The sequence below is a fragment of the Zonotrichia albicollis genome, chromosome 18 (genome assembly GCF_047830755.1).
Source record: "Zonotrichia albicollis isolate bZonAlb1 chromosome 18, bZonAlb1.hap1, whole genome shotgun sequence".
Lineage (NCBI taxonomy): Eukaryota > Metazoa > Chordata > Aves > Passeriformes > Passerellidae > Zonotrichia > Zonotrichia albicollis.
The window spans coordinates 5,528,443-5,545,717 of NC_133836.1; the positions used below are offsets into that span (position 1 = coordinate 5,528,443).

The following is a 17,275-nucleotide window of genomic DNA, read 5'->3' on the forward strand; positions in this document are numbered from 1 at the left end:
TGGAAGAGAGATTTGTTGCAGGTTTCTGAGATATCCATCAGGCTCAGGAAATCCTGTAAAACAGATCATAGCTGAAGGATGAGTCCTGGGTAAGAGAAAAAATATCATACACACTGTGTTGGTTTTGCTTTTACCTGAGTGTTTTCCATTGTGAATAATTGTAGGGAGGGTACATCATTACTCTTGATTTCGGTTTTTTAAGTTCATTGAGTATATTAAAGAAAACTTTTATGATGGCCTTCTTAAAGGTGTTGGGTCATAGGGACATACTAAAAAAGTGTCCTAAAGAAATGCCCTATATCTACATGGAGTCCTAAGGTGCTGAGCACTACCTGTTGTGCTCTTGGCTGTCTTGATGCCATTTTTTTCCTTCTTAGCACTTCAAGGCTAGAAATTGCTCCATTTAATAATCAGTTTGAAAAAACTAGGAAGAAGCTGTTAAAAATTCCCTTGTCAGGAAGAAGTAGATTTTCATGGTGCTTCATGTGTTCCTGTAGGAACTGCGTGTCATTCCCTGCACTCACCGATTCCACAAGAAATGTGTGGATCCTTGGCTGCTGCAGCACCACACCTGCCCTCACTGCCGCCATAACATCATAGGTAAGTGCTGCACTCTGCGTGCTCTGGTGTCTTGTTTATTTCAGACAGCTGAAAGGATGAAATAAAAAGTGTCCCTGTTTGTCAATCTCCGTGGAGCTCTCAGTCCTTATTGTAACATAGCCAGAACAGCTGAGTGCCCCTGGCATAGCCTTGGGGTGGGGATGATGCCCAGCTGAGGGCAGTGTTGTGTTGTGCAGCCCTGAGTGCAAGGACACATGGAGAAAAGGGATATGTTTTCCTTTGGGAATTGCAAAGAAAACAATGTATGGGCTTTTATTTTTCCATGGTGTTGTAACTTGGAACGTGGTTTCCCTTACTTGCCCTCTTCCTGCTTTCATTTCCTCTGTCTTTAAGAAAGTTTTCTGGCGCTGCACATTTATGTAAAAATGCATAAAGTGAAAATTTGAGCAATGACTTCCAGCCTCTCTCAGCCTCTGCAAGATGTTAGCAAAAGATTTTGTGTGTATGAGAACAGTATCTGAAATAAATTCACTTCTTTTGCTTTTTAAGCAAATACATTTGGGGGTTTCAAAGTTTTCCAGACACGCTTTTGACTTTTGTTTTGCTTTTATTTCCTTCCGTGTAAAAAACTGGTGCATAATATAATGACATGGAAAACAAAATATGCTTCTTGCATAAAGTAATTTTATTCCCTTCTAGTTCTACTTCTCCATTCTTCTATTCCCTTCTAGTTCTACTTCTCCATTCTTCTTTCTCTCATTCAGAACAGAAGAAGGGGAATGCAGCCCCGATCTGTCTGGAATCCATCAATGCAGCCCGCAGCAGGCAGCAGAGGGTGATTCTGCCTGTGCACTACCCGGGCCGAGTGCACAGGGCCAGCCAGATCACAGCGTATCCCACCCGGACCAGCATGGACCCCCACGGGAACCCCATCACCCTGCTGACAGTGGAGAGACACGGGGAGCAGAGCCTCTACCAAGCCCCTTCCCCTGCCTACATCCGCAGTTATCAGCCTATTCACTTGGACCATGCTTTAAACACCCACCACTGCAGCCTGGAGCACAGGGCTTACTCTCCAGCTCACAACTTCCGAAGGCCCAAGTTTGGTGGACGCAACTTTTCCAAAGCGGCGTGCTTTTCCCGATACGAGACCATGTATCAGCACTACTACTTCCAAGGCCTTAGCTACCCTGAGCAAGATGGACAGCTTCCAGCTGGCATTGCCTCCAAGGGTCCTTCCCGTGCCTTTCAGCCTGGCAGCAGCGTGCTTTTCCCTCCTGTGGTACACGTGATGCCCTCGTCCCGCTTGGAGAGCGGCAGCACCTCCAGCTTCAGCTGCTACCACGGCCACCGCTCGGTGTGCAGCGGGTACTTGGCCGACTGCCCTGGCAGTGACAGCAGCAGCAGCAGCTCTGGTCAGTGCCACTGCTCCTCCAGTGATTCCATGGTTGACTGCACTGAGGTCAGCAACCAGGGGGTTTACGGGAGCTGCTCCACGTTCCGCAGCTCTCTGAGCAGTGACTATGACCCCTACGTGTACCGCAGCAGGAGCCCCTGCCGGGTGCCTGAGGTCGGTGCTGCCAACAGGGGGGCGATTGTGCTCTTGGAGGGCCCCCACCAGGACGAGCTCCCAGCTCACGGCCTGGTGGGTGCTGACTGCAGGCCCGTGCCAGCTTCTTCCTCAGGGGACCAACTGTCTAATTGCAGCATGGATATGAACTATAGCAGTAATTCCTCACTAGAGCACAGGGATCCAAATGGCACTACCTCAGAGGGAGGACCTGAGGCCGCTGCTGGTGCTGCCTTGGATGTTAAAAGGAACTGGAAGAATCCAGAGATGGCAGGGTCGGTTTCGGAGCAGGCGTGCGCGTGCTGCTTTGAATTCCAGCACTCTGCCCTGGAGCCCAGCAGTGGCACAGCTGACTGTGGTGCACTCTTCCTTAGCTCCCCACTGTGGGGGACGTGTGGCCAAGGAATGGAACCACAGTCGGGGAACACCCCAGGCTTGTACAGTATTAACTCAGACCACTTACATAGGACAGATGGGGTAAAATATGAGGGGTTGCCCTGCTGCTTCTATGAAGAGAAGCAGGTAGCCTGTAGTAGCACCAGTGGCAGTGGAGGTGGTGGCTGCTATACAGAAGACTATGCAGTGAATGTGCAGTACACGCTTCCTGATGACACCTTGCCAAACTGCTGTAAGGGTGTATGTGATCTGGGTCAACGCATTCCCATCATTCCTGAAGACAGAGACTGTGAGCTGATCCTACCACCAGAGCACCAGGGGACCCACATAGGAGGCTGCAGCTCCTGGGATGGAACACCTGAGCTAGACACTTACCTGCACTGTCAAGGTGTTGGAGAGGTACAGGTGGAGAGGGAGGTGTGCTATGAGGCAACGTCATTCCTGCAGCAGAACTACTCTCAGGAGGAGGAAACTGGAATGCCCTTTCCCAGTCCCACTCTGAACTCCCAGAAGCTTATGATGACCACAAAGGCCACAGGTAACATATGTGCTTTTTTTTGATTACTTGCTACCTTTCTTAGTGTATGAAATGCTGCCAGCTGCCTAGGTACCTGCAGCCATAAAGGTTATTCCATCCTTCACATAGGAGCAGGTTATTGACTAACCATTTGCCGCAGAGTATTATTCCCTGGTTACTTGTGCTCATTTGGTAAAGCCAGAGGAGGAGCAGATGATAACTTACTAATTAACCCTATAAAAGCTTTCATGCTCATCCTTTGTGGGCAGGGGGCCCCATTAGAGTTCCCACAGCAAGGGACCCTGTGCTGGTCATGGCAGCTGTGGTGAGTTGCCTAAGCAAACAATGCCACTGTGAGAGACAACAGACAAGCTGAAGGTTTTTTTTTACAAAAGGTGAAAATCTTGGAATTGCTGTAGAAGAATATTGGGTAAGTCTCTGCTGTGGACATGGACAAGGGGGAAAAAAACAGCCATTCACAGAAAGAGGGGAATATTTCTTACCTGCCTTGCCAGGGTTATTTTAAAGGGTGTTCATGGTATCACAAGGTACCCTAGTTGGGAATGGACCTCAGGCCATAATCTAGTCCAACCCCCTGCTCAAAGCAGAGCCAGCTCTGAGACCAGACCAAGCTTGTCAGACCAAATGTATCCAGTCAGGCTGGATAAACCTTCAGGGACACAGAGTGCAGTCCTTTCTGGACTCCTGTGCTTGACTGCCATCATGGTCAAAAGGTTTTCCTTATATCCAGTGTGAACATCTCACATTTCAACTTCCTCACCTGTTGTTCAGAATGCTTGTGTGTGAGGACTGTGCTTTCATCCTGGGGCAGCCTCCATGCAGGCATTGCTGGGGATGCCTTTGCTGCAGGCGGGACAGCCCAGATCCCTCAGCCCCTGCACTCCAGGTGCTGCAGCCCTCTGAGCATCCTGGCTCTCTGTGAAACTCCACTCACTGAGGGTCTTGTTTGGGGGCCCAAACTGTGTGCAATATTCTACATGCAATGTTCCTTATTTTCTTTGTCCTTCAGGTGCTGGATCTCATCCCTTGGAGAGAAGCCAAATCAGTGACTAGACCTGACCAGAAGATCCCAGATGGAGAAGTGGAGCTGATCAGAGACTCCAAATTCTCATGGACTTAATTTTTTTAAGCTTTGACAAACACACAAAAGTGGTAATGTGGAGAAGTCCCTCCCCTACTTCCTCTGTGTTCACATCAGTTTGATTGTCTCCTTTGTCCCTCCTGACTGAAGCTTCAGGCCTTGATTTGTGTGCAAAGCCCATGTGGGACATGGTGTGGAGCATTTCTGAGCTCTAGTGCCATTTCTATATTAATGACAAAGTGTTATTTATATTTTCTTTTTAGAAGTGACCTCTTGCTGAGAGGTAACACAGTGTGTTAAATAAGCCAGGCTATGTGTAGATGCTGTTATCTCCTGCTTGAAGGAGTCCAGCCTTTGATAAGCTCAGGGCTACACCTGCCTTAGAAACCAGATAGCACCTTGAAATATAGTAATCCAGAGGGATACAGCTGCTGAATGGATGCTCAGATACTGACTGATCCCAGTAGCAAATCCTAGCAGCCAGCCAGTTATGTGAGTGATTTTGAGGGAGGTGAAGCATTGGACTGTCTCCTTTCTCCTCTTCCCTTCTCCCCCCTTTCATGCTGCTCTGATGGTTTGCCTAGGAAGGTGTCCTGCCTTTAGGATTAGTTTCAACAGAGTGGGGATAAGGAAACTGAGAGCTCAGAATGTTCTCATCCTCACTTCTGTATTTAAACCGTGGACCTCATTGTATCTTCTGACCAGTGAAGAATGCTGGGGACCTCTCCCTCAAGCAGATGCTCGAACAAAGTGCTTAGAAAGGGTATTACCTTTGTAGGTAATGAACTTTTCCTTCCATAGGAAGTTTTTCAGGCACCTGTAGCCCCTGTTCCAGCTGTGAGGAATGCTGGCATGTGCAGGAAAGCAGAGCTTGCAGTGTGCTCACAGCTTTGCTGGCTCATTTTGGAAACAGGGTTTCTTGTTTCCTTCCAGGCTGCAAGCATGCCTAAGGGAAGCAGTGCTTGTCACCTTCTGTGTGTGTGGCAAAGTGAGGGACTTGGTTTGATCATTATTTTCTTCTTTGCTGTGGTTGATGTAGCTTCCATAGATTGATCTGTTTTAAAGGTTTCTTGGGCCCAGCCGGTTGTGCTTCATTTCTGTCTTGTGTACAGAGCGCTCTCTGTACCCCATTAGCCTGGGCACATCCTTTTGTTCTTGTTCTTGTCCTAGTGGGGATGTTTGTTATCATGAGATAATTCATGTCGTCACTTCTGATAGCAATTGTTTCCTGTGGAAACAGCAGCTTCTGAGTAAGAGGCTACCATAGCATGGGTGAAATTGCCTGTCATGCTGCATGTGCCTGAGGACACAGTGTCATCCTGTGGTGTATTCACAGCAGGAATTCTTCTAAAGGGAAACTAAGTATTTAATGCCCACAGTGCCAGTCTTCTGAAAAGATTTGTCCCAAGTTCAGTACACTTTGGAGATACTCAAAGACAAGAAATAGAGATGTACACTTCATATTCTGCCAAAGCAATGTCCTTGACAGCACTGGGCTGGTTGTGAGACCAGCAAAGCTAATTTGTAATTCTCTGTAGTCCCAAATGAACTATTTTAAAAGAAGGAAACAGATATCTAAGAAATAACAAATACATTCATCTATTTCCTTTTGCTTTCATACCCAGTAAGTTAGGAAAAAAGTTCCACCTAAAGGAATTCACATTTCGTCTTTTCAGTCAACAAGCACCAAAATTCAGCTGTTCAGAGAATTAATACAAGGCAATATCTGGGTATAAGATTAAAAGAAAAATTTCAATAAACACATTTTCTGTGTATAAAGCTTATTAAAAACTTATTCATTCTCTGAATGACTGAAGTAAGTGGTATGTGTTGGGAGAACAAACTCTAAGGGTTTGTCATTTTTGAAAATTTTTTCTTTTTAAATTTTTAAGTCTTACCCTCTCCTTCCTCCACTAAAAAAGAAATGCATTTTAGAAGCTATGGTACACTAGCTTGGTTATTCTGCTTGGTGTTCTGTGAGGCGCTGTAAAGGCCACCTAGGATACATTGTACTCTGTAACTAAAACAGCATATTGTGGTAAAAGTGTTTCTTACAAAGATTTGAATGTTCTGGCTCCTGGTGATCCCAGATGTGCTGGTCCCACACATTGTGGAAATCTCTGCTGGTACAAATCTCTGCAGGCCACACACAGACACCTACACCTGCCTTCTGTGCTGGCTCTGCCATTTAACATAAAACTGTCCAGTGCAGACTCACAGGCTAGCTGGCCATGATAGATGGTTTTTATAACAAAATGCCTTTCTACTACTTACATGAACAGTTGTCGTTGTGTTTGGCTCATGAGGCACTATTTAAAATGTTTTTAATTAAAATTGTCTTATAGCACTTAAAATTGTTTTGTATAAAATTTGCTGTAAAGATTTGTAATATGGTCAAAGGGCTCTTTCTCCTTCATTACCATTTTTAAAAATGTTTTAAAAGCTAGAAAGCATCTTGTATATATTCTGTATATGTATAGCAGCACATTTCATGTATGGAAATATGTTCTCAGAATATTTATTTACTAATATATTTATCTTAAGCCATGTCTTATGTTGAGAGTGTGTGACATTATTGTAATAATCACTGAAAATCACTAACACGAGGCCCTGTAAATACATGATAATTGCACACAAAGATTTTACAGTACTTGCCGACCAAAAATGATTTTAAGAGAAGTGTAGTTACTTGCAGTTTTGTAAGAAAGTGTACAAATGTCTGTATTAAAAGAAAAAAAAAGGCAAAACCACACAAAAAATACAGTTTTATTGCATATACATGTGGGAGTTGTCCTTCTTGTTTTGGGGGAAAGGACATAGATAACTGTTCTCAAAGTACAGTCCTACATATACTGGGATGAACTCTAATAAACAACATTTTTCCCTTTTTTTTTTTAAACAGTAGATAGGTGGATATTTATATGCCTTTACACAGCATCCAGTTACTGGGGGGCAGTGTGGGGTAGGGGTCACACAAGCCCCTGAGCCCCCCAGGCACAGGGGAGTTCCACATCTGCTAAAAGAAATCCTCATTTGTGTTTGGATCCTGCCTGTTCCTCATTGCAGGGGAACCGAACTCTGTTGTAATTTCAGATAAAAGTAATTTATTGTAATTTATTGCCCTGAAATAAAATTGTTTTGAAAGAGCATGATACAGGTGGGCACAGCTGGGTAAATCATAGCTTGAATAGTCAAGATCCAGGTCCTTGCCCTGCATCACGGAATCACTGGTCCTGCTTTAGTGAAAATGAATATTGTGGTGCTTGTTTTGTCAGCAGAGAGCACAATTTCATCAGAGATGTTTGTGCAGACTCCAGAAGAGGGGAGCCTGGGCTGTGTGGCTCTATGTGTGTATATACATGTGTGTTTATGTATGTTACTGTGTCAACAGTTCACCTGCATGTGCTATTCATTTCCCATCCAGTGAGACACTCACAGAGCCTTTTTCAGGATTCTCCAGCTTATTCCATCTCTGAGAGATTTCCACCTGGTGCTCCCCATCTCTCATCCATGTTCAAATGCACTATAACTCATTCACCTCAGCATTCAGCCAAGAAATGAGCTTTACTGCTATCCAACCCTTGTTTCATGTGTGATAACCCCATTTGGGATGACAGACTGCTCAAGAGTATTGTTTTGTAGGGGACCCTTCACAGCACGAGGACAGTTCCCATCCTGATCTCAGGTAGGACAGAAAACCCTGCTCTGTGTGGGAGACGGGCACAGCAATGGAAGAGCAACAGGAGCAGATGCTTCCCAATTAAAGTATGTGCCCCTTTTTTTGCTCAGTGAGCAGAGTCTGGGCAATTGCAGTGATTACAGATATGCCTTTAGTTCAAATTAGTTCACAAAACATTTGATTTTACAAATAGCATAAAGCCCCCTGTGTGGGTGGCTGGTAACTCATATGTTGACAGGTCACATCTGAATCTCCCTTCCCTCCCTCCACCCTCCTGATTCCTACTGCTGGTGTTCTGTTTTCTTGTTCCCTGCTCTGAAGAAAACTGCCAGGTGATTGTGCTTTTAGGAGCAGGACATGCCACCACCCTCAGTGTCCTGTAGGGACACAGTTTGGGGTCATTGGGAGCGGGGCTGTGGCTGAGCCCCATCCCCAATGGGCACAGCTGTGAGCAGCAGGTGAGCAGCACTGAAACAACGAGCCATGGAGTGCCCAGGGGCACTGATCAACCACCAAAGGAACAGAGGGCACACAGGGGCACTGCATCAGCATGAGGGGCACACAGGTGCAGGGCATGAGCTATGAGGGGCACACAGGTGCCATGCATCAACATAAAGAGCACACAGGTGCAATGCATGAACCATGAGGGGCACACAGGTGCAGGGCATTAACAGGAGGGGCACACAGGTGCAATGCATGAACAATGAGGGGCACACAGGTGCAATACATGAACAATGAGGGGCACACAGGTGCAGGGCATTAACAGGAAGGGATAAAAGGTTGGGCTAAAGAACCAGAAGGGCAGTTGCCTGCAGACTTCTGAAAGGACAGGATGTTACTCTGCATGGGTAGATGCCTGAAGCCTTCTGTAGTTCCAGGATTTTATTCTGTATGGGCAGATGGCTGAAGCCTTCTGATGAGGTAAGGTGTTTACTCTGTATGGGTAAATGCTGAAAGCCTTCTGAAATTGTGTGGTGGCACTCTGTATTGTGGCTGTCCCACAGAATAACCAGTGAGCCCATGTTCTGTCTGCGTGAAACATAGCAGGGCTGAGCTTGTGTGTGGTGCTAGCTCTGTGTGAAATTCTGTCTAGTCTTTGTTGTGGTTTTTTAAAAATGACTAAATGTAAATATTGTCGTTCACAATGAACATTTGGATACTTGGCAAGGGGGGAGGTTCTTTTTACTTTTCAGGTTCGATGCTTAAGGAACAAATTTGTGACAAAAGGTGGCACCACAAGCCTCCACAGAACCTTGATACAGTAGAAAAAGACAAGTAGAAGCAGATTATTCTTAGTGGATTGTACATTACTGTAACACTATCTGCAATATCGTGTGCATCTGTCAAATCCTATGGCAGCTGTTAGGTGACGTTTGTTGTTGCTTGGGTAGAGTGAAGAGAAAAATGCCCTTAAAAGGGTGGCCATGTCCATACCCTGTGGAGCCAGCCTGGCCTAATTCTCTGGCCAGGGAGACAATGGCAGACCTGAAACCAGATATTTTATCTTGCAGTGAAAGCACCCTGCTCCTGTGACTTAAATGCTTCATAGAAAAGTGTCTCTTTCAGAATAAACAACACATTTCCCTCGTGGGGAATGAAACTGCTGCTTAGGAAACAAACAAGAAAAAAGAAGGGAACAGTTCCCAGAAAGAACCAAAGTGCCAGAGTCTCATAACCAGAATGGCAAGAAAGGAGAGCAGAGTAACCTCCCCTGTGTAAGGGGAGACCAGTCCCCTGTGACAATTGTGTTTCTAAAAGAAAAGTGAGTTTTCATGAAAAGGAGACAGTTTTGGTATTTGTCGCTTGTTTACATAAAAGGTTGCTGAAGGTTTCTTAAAATGTAGCATTATTTTGGCCAGGAGGAATTAATTAGAGAAAAGATGAATCTTGCAATAAAGTGGAAACAGCATTACACAGTGCTGCAATTGCAAAGCAAACCCTGAACGAATTTATACAGTTTTTAAGAGTTTGAAAACACATAAACTGAATACTTTCAATTTGCTGTTACTTCAGAGATTGTGTCTCAGAGCAGTATCATACTTCATATGTAAAGTAATCATTCTCAGCTCTAATTACTCTCTTCTAACATGTACAGCAGGCAGTGCTCTTGTAATCTGCTGGTGAGCTGCAGCAGTTTCTGCCTCCTTTATTTCATGCTTGTATACACTTTTGTCATCCTAACTGAACTCCTCCTGCACAAATACACTGTATTTATTTTTTCATAATTATTATTTACAACCATTTGCTGAATGCGGGGTGAACAGTTACAAACACAGTGCATACTTCAGCAGCAAGTCACCTCAAATTTGATTTATTCTGGTTTCTTGACAGCCTTATGTTGTTCATGTGATAGCTTTTGGATTTGGAGCAAAATGTCTTTAGTCTGAAGTTCATTATGCCAGATTTCATCCCAAAGCACAGGTGCTCAGTAAATCTGGGAAAGTCTGAGTGGCGTGAAATTTGTGTCCAGTGGGGATGTCTTGTAAAAAAGAATTGTATGGTCTGAAGGCAATTGTATTTTTCACTCTTAAGGTAGCAGAATTGTTCATTAATGTCCAGAACAATATTCAGGTGAAACTATCAGTGAACTGTATTTCATTGGAAGATTGTGAAGTACTGCTGCAGGGCAGTAAGAACCAGTTGGACGAGTTTTTGTCAGGAGTTGTTTTTGTATTCACCCTTCCTTTAGGCAAAGTGGTGCACTAGAAAACTCTGTTCCTTCCCACTGCCTGAGAGGGCTTATTAAGCAGAAGATGAAAGTGGAATTGCTATTTATGCTCATTCAGTGGCAGCCATGTGTCTGCTGGTGTGTTTGACCTGTAGTGATCCAGGCTGCAGACTCAGTGCAGTTTCCAGGGCTAGCCATAAAAATCTCCTATTTATATTATTGCTGGGGGATTGGAATACACAGACTTTAATTCTGCAATCCCACTGGATTTCTGCATGAGCAATGTGATAAACTTCCTCAGCATTGTCCTGGCTGTAGAAAATCTGGCAGAAACAAGTCCTAAAGAAGATTATGTTAATGCTTGATTGCAAAAGCAGATTACATGTTTGATGGTAAAAATCATCCAGAGAGTGTATGCACATGAATTTGCAGAATCTTATGAACAGCCTAATACAATTACAGGCTAGAAGTGAGATTCAAAGGAGGAAAATGTTTCTTACAGCAATTGTTTTATCAGCATCTATTCTGTCACAAAACTGAGGCTGAGTTCCCTTATTCTCAATGTCTTTCTATCATATACATCAAAGAAGTAGCTTTGATTTTTTTCCCTATGGTTACAGTGTATAGAAAATTTATTTTTCCCAGAGTGTAAACTAACATCTTTTCTTCCTATAAAATGTTAGCAAGATAGAAGCATAATATGCTGTATTAAATAATGCATTTCCTATACATATACAAATATATATATTACTATGATAACACATCACACATTTTTACATAACAAAGTCTCTATTTTCCCACAACATAACAATATTAAGATAAAAATACATATAAAATCATGTAGTCAACAAACTAAACTAGTTTTAAATGTAGATTTTGAAGGAGAAGGCACTTGTCAGCTGGCCCCTTTCCATGTGAGGGGCACACACAGGGGAGGGCGCTGGAGCTGGGTGAAGGCAGCAGGTTCACCCACGGCTGTGGAGCTCCAGCAGAAGTGTTCATTGTCCCTGGGGCACACATCTGCCCCATGGCTCACTGCCTGCCCAGTGTGCACTCAGGGAGCTCTGAGCTCATCTCCCTGTGCCACCAGCCAGGGGCAAGGGCAGAGAGCTCAGCTCTGTGAAAAGGAACTCAGGGAAGAAAAAGCCATGGCAGTTTTTGCCCTGATCAGTTTATTGCACCACTACACAGCTGGTCACACCAACACGAGAGTGAGCAGTGGGCCAGGGCAGGAGCTGAAATCCCTGGGAAGGAGGAGGCAGCTCCTCATTAGGATTTTGGCATTGCTTTTGACATTGTACCAGTGTCACCTTTGCAGCCTGTCCAGCCTCCTGAGGGGACTGCTAGGCAGGAGTTCCAAACAAATTCTTCTGCAGTTATTCTCAATAACTCTCTCAATATTCTCTTCTTCTCAGTTATTCTCAGGACCTGCTGAGGTGTCAGCTCTCAGCTGCCTGTGCAGTAGGGGCATTTCTTTTGTTGGATTACAACACTTGTGCCTGGTCACACCTTTTGCTTCTTTCTCCCCCAAACCCTTACAGCAAAGATTAGAACATGCTGTGTTAATGGATACCACACCCTGAAGTGGCTCCACTAGCAGTGTCAGTGGCCCTACACATTTGGGAAAAATCCACACTGGGGATCTACCTGCTCTTCATGCTCTCAGCCCTGGAAAGTAATAAGTGCTATTTAAGGGACCCTGTCCATGAATTTCCATCCATTGCTCTGTTTCCTAGCACTAGCAAGATCTAGAATCAGCCAATCTGAAAAATTCTGTGGGGGGAAAACATAATTTCTTCTATGCTTTTATCAGTGAATTACCCATGCACTGTCTAATACTAGTCCTGTTTATTGTTAACATGACCAGTTAATCTGCTGTAAGTGCTGGTTTTATGGGACTTAGTACATAAATTTGATTAATGCTCCCCATGAAAGTCCCATGAAATGCAATTTGATTTAAAAAATATTTGAGGAGCTAAGGGAGCAATGCAAATATCTCATTTTTTAAATTCTGTAGATTTTGCATTAGTAGTGTCAGTCTTTGTTGCTGTTTGTAATATTTTCTCTAATATTATAGTGAAATTAAATTCTTCACTAATGAAGAGAAGTGTAGCATTCTGTATTTTTTCTTTCTGCAGTAGGTGTACATCAGTCACTGGGTGTTCTGATGTTTTTTCAGTTTATCACCATTAGGTAACTGCTTTATCAAAGTCTCTCTGACAAAATGTTTAACTTGCCTTTGATAAGGCAAGCAAAGCTTCATCACTTTGTGATAAGCACTATGTGCTTGCAGCAGCTCCTGAGGATCTGGCAGCACACTGGTTCTCTCTGCCTGGTTTCCTGTTTGTACACCAAATTAAGGATGCTTAGGAACCAACCTGCTTTGTTTTGCTCTGAATCTCTGAGGTGAACTCTTTTCCACACAACATGATGCAAAACCTTACCTTTAAAAAGGCAATTTGAGAACTTGTGTTGGGTCTGAAACAGACAATGGTTTTTGGTCCAACATGGTGACACGTAAGAGAGAACCAGCATCGCTTTTACAACTTGTCCTGTCTTCATTTAGCTAATACTGTAATTATATTTTCCTGTATTCTTTCCAGCAGCTCATGCAAGAAAGTACTAGATGTTCCCATGCTGTTCCATTTTTTATATAAACAATTCCATAATTGCTGGCTTAGTAAAGTCTGGCTTCTTTTAAGCATGCATTGTGATGTTGTTCAGCTGTCTCTAGCTCTCATCTGTGCTGCATAAATCAAGCTGGATTGAATTCAGTTCAGGTAAAAGACCAGATCTACAGTGGTAAGGCACAATATTTCACTGCTTAATTGATGCTCTGATTTTTCAGTGAAATCTGTAGTTCTCACAAAAAGGAGGGAGTTATATGTTAAAAATCATAAGGGCAGATACTGGAATGAATTTTAACTCAGTGCCAATTTTCTTACTTTTCTTAATTATCTTTTGTAGATGTACTTAATAGATGTTCTCTGACTGCACATCTGGTGTATGCAGACCATTGGTACATGTTCAGACTTAACCAGAATTAGTGTTCAAATTTAACTAGAATTAGTGTAGTTTAATGGTTCTTAGTGAACTTTCTCTAACTGAGTTTAAGGAGCTGCCCACTGTAAACTTTTCCAGTCAATTTATCTGACATTTGCACTGACAGTTTTTCCTAAATATCTTGCTGGTCTGAACTTGCTGAGGCTGAAAGATTCACTGCTGATCCCTTGGAATCACTTGTTTCCCACTTGTGGTGGTGGGATGAGAAATCTGAGTATTGTGGATGGACAGCCAGTCCACCAAAGAGCAGAAATAGTTAATACTGTCTGTTGCAATCAAAGAAAATAGTTCACAGATCAGAACCCCACTGATGTTTCAGTTCTTTGACAAGTAAGGCAATTACCTTAAAAATTCAGCTCAGTTTTAGTGCTGCAGGCAAGGAGATGCTTCTCCTCCCAGGTGAGTGTCCAGGCAGCTGTTTTGTGCATGCTCAGCTGCACAGCCTGGCCCAGGGGAGTTGGTGATAGCAGCCAACAACTTTGTAAAATGTTTGGGCTGCTGAGATCAATGCATGTGACTTCAGAGCAAAAATTGGTTAGTCAGCCTCACTGATAAAAATTCAGTGGATTATCTTTGGACAATCCTTTAAGAAGCCCTAAGCTTATACCCAGGATCAATGCTGGCTTTCAGGCTGGAGTATAATTAGTTTTTTGAAGGATCACTGTGAATATGAACAAAATGATCATAAACATCAGCAAATGATGGGTCAGACAGAGTCATTTAAAAGGCTTCAATGCTCCTGCAGGCCCTGACCTGGTGAGCTCTAGTCAACCAAAATGCATATTAGTAGCTGAATCTTGTTATAGAGGCATCCTGAATTTGATTTTTTATGTTTGCATCTCTCATTGTAGCACAGAACATGCAGAAAGAGCGCAGCACTGAGCAACCAGGCTGATCATTTTTCCAGTCTTTGATTCCCATTCTCCTGTACAATACCATTGAGATTGTTTACATCAAGGTAAATAAGCTCTGTTTGCTGAACAGGTTAGCAGTACCCACCTCTGTCTTCAGCTTGAGAATAAAAGGACTAAAGTAGCCTGATCTAATACAGTGGCACAGGCAAGGGGGACACAAGAAATCCTCAACCTGTAAAAACCCCTTCAGTTACCTTGGGCAGGGGTACAGGACATGTTGAATTTTACAAGTTTTTACATCTATTTTAAGTGCAATGTTTTAAAGGCAGTAATTAACAGCACTACAGACTTGAGGAGCACCAGGTATTTCAGAATTATTGCTGCAATTAAATCCATTGTCACTGCTAGATCCAAGAGAACAGCAGAGAGGCAAAGTCACTCAAAGGCCTTTGGAAATGGACTTTTTGGAAAACAGGTATGAGGTTGGGAGGAAGAAAAGGAAGATTAATCTCAAGTCACCTGGATTTGAAGGAGATCAATTCTTGCAAGATAAAAGCTCAGTCTCCCACCAGTGGGTTGCAATCATCTTGCTGATTTCGAAGCTTTTTCTTGAAGATGGAAATTGATGTGGATGGTTGGTAAAATATACTCCAGATCTCACCAGCAGTAGTGACATCACTGCAATCCTCTGTTTCAGCTGCAGCTGGAATCTGGTGGGACCTAGGAAACAAGAGTGAATTCACTCTTGTGTTCATGTGCTTGGGTAGCTGTGGTTATCAATGTGTCTGCACTGGGACTGCTCATAGCCTCCTCTGCATCTGTGACACTTCTTTCTACCTGCTGTGCAAAATGCAGGTTTTTGGAGTGTTTCTTGGTTGGCTTGATTAAATGAAAAGTTAGGTATCCTTCTGCCACCCTATGACAGCACTGACATTAAGCTAAGAGGGCTCTACAGACTGGAGTTGTTGTTATTATTGTAGTTGCTATTAATATACTTTCCTTGTATATTTAAACATGTTTGTACTTTGTAAATACAATATTCAACATTTTGGTTTGTTGATAACTCACCCATCGTTTATTTCAGTGAGTGTCCATCTAGAGGACCCAAAATTTACTTGGTAGGAGTGTGGAGGTTTTAATTTTTTCCCTGCAAAGTATTATCATAATTTGACCTCTTCTCACCAAACCTGGATGTCTGGTAACATTTTCCTCCTTCCCCCTAAAGTACAAATCTTGTCAAATCAATAGCAGAAGAGACAGTCTAGTAGCAAATGCTATCCTAACAGACTGGAAAGTTAAAAAATGTCCTTATTTAAGATCTTCTATGAGAATTCAAATATGTAATGACTAACTTGGTTTGGAATATGGCAAATCTGACAATTGGAAGGCAGAGGGGAGCCCCAGGTTTGGTTCAGAGCTGAGATCTTGGTTCTCTTAGGTTGGTTTTGCTGCACACTCACCTCATGGTAACATGCAGAAGTATCTTTGCTATTATGGCTGTAGCACTTAGGATGAGCAGTGCTGTGAGGCTGTATATTGTCCATTCTGCAAAAGAGAACAGGGGGAGCTCTCAGTACATTCATTTATTTACAGTTTTTACAGTAAGAATATTGCATGAAAGGAACAAACAGCTTTGTGATCCTTTATTCAATTCTGGAATTTGACAATGCCTTAAACCTGCAAGTATTTTCTGCAGACTGGCACAAACCGTACAGCTTTCAGTCAGAACTATTTTCCCTTGCAGAACTCCTCCCAATAAAATTGAAAGCTGGCAAAATTCAAAGCATATGCTAGTAAAATTATCTAGGAAAGGAAGCAGAAGTTCCCTTCCACCCACTGCCCCTTCCTCAAAGCACTGCCTGTACATGATGATTTGATCAGTATTTTTGGAACTGTATAAAACCCAAGGGTTCAGTTTCTGTGGTGTTCCTGAGCAGTTTAACACTAAGGCAGTTTAGGTGTAGCTGTGGTAAGGCAGCATTAGGCTGGGGCTGGTCCCAGACTATTCCTGGGCAGGTTCTGCACCTTGGCAGGTTTGGGTGTGCAGCTCCTGTTCCAGGTGTGGGATGCAGCTCCAGGACTGTGGGATTGAGGCCCCGCTCCAATGATACATAAAAGAGTGGTTTAACAACAGAGAATAATAGTGATATTCACCAAGAGTGCATTTCCAGCCTTCAATTATTCACAGCTCAGTAATTTCCTGAATTCAGGGATGTCCTGAAGCTGAGTTCTAAACACATGACATTTCTCAGTGAGCCCTCCCCTACACCCATTAACTTGTCTAGTCCACTTTGTGTTATTGCTGAGACTTTTGTTAATTGGGGTAACAGGGATGCAAACAGCATTCAAGCTATTCTAGACTCTACAAGAAAAGTTTGCTCTTTTCTCAGCAATTTGTGCCCTTCTGTGGCATGCAGGTCACTAAAGCTGATTGCAGTAAGGAAGATGCTCTGACTCATGTATGTTAAGATGCTTTCATTCTCAAGAACTCATCATCTTCACACTGTTTCTGACTTGGCTGAGAAGTGTTTTGAAATGTAATGAGAGAATCCCAGTTAGTGCTAATTAGACTGAATGAAAATTCATTTTTTAGTAAGATGCACAGTGGATCTGCTAATGTGGAGGAGGCAGCAGAGGAATAGTGACTCCAGATTTTACTTGGGCAAAATGTTTTTTCCCATTTCCACATTTTTTGGTGTCATTACCAGGCATGGAGCTGGTTGGATGGCTTGGGCTGGTTGTGATGACATAGAGTATCTTTGATGACCGGGCTGCATTGATGCTGAGATTTGCTTGTTCATTTGTCCTCTCTGGAAGGGTGTGATTCACTGGGATCTTGTTTTGGTGCACATTGTCCTTCACAGC

General features: G+C 43.3%; 2 protein-coding genes across 9 annotated transcripts in view; one reads left to right on the forward strand and one right to left on the reverse strand.

The window, feature by feature from the left end:
• Positions 1-13,352, forward strand: part of ZNRF3 (zinc and ring finger 3) — a 72,690-nt gene extending 59,338 nt beyond the window's left edge. For 2 of the 8 annotated variants that reach the window (XR_012583108.1, XR_012583114.1), the window contains 4 exons: positions 498-600; positions 1,326-3,065; positions 4,075-8,543; positions 8,575-13,352. Coding sequence is in view for 1 of the 8 variants with exons in the window: in XM_005488939.4 (XP_005488996.4) it covers positions 498-600; positions 1,326-3,065; positions 4,075-4,118 (1,887 nt within the window). In the remaining 7 variants the exon portion in view is untranslated. Of the gene's footprint in view, positions 1-497; positions 601-1,325; positions 3,066-4,074 lie in introns of all 8 variants that reach the window. The other 6 variants (XR_012583112.1, XR_012583111.1, XR_012583110.1 and 3 more) reach the window with 6 other exon arrangements.
• Positions 4,967-17,275, reverse strand: part of KREMEN1 (kringle containing transmembrane protein 1) — a 32,538-nt gene continuing 20,229 nt past the window's right edge. The window contains exons 7-9 of the mRNA XM_005488938.4: positions 17,116-17,274; positions 15,871-15,955; positions 4,967-15,130 (exon numbers count right to left, since the gene is read on the reverse strand). Coding sequence (XP_005488995.1) covers positions 14,968-15,130; positions 15,871-15,955; positions 17,116-17,274 — 407 coding nt within the window. The 3' untranslated portion in view covers positions 4,967-14,967. The remainder of the gene's footprint in view (positions 15,131-15,870; positions 15,956-17,115; position 17,275) is intronic.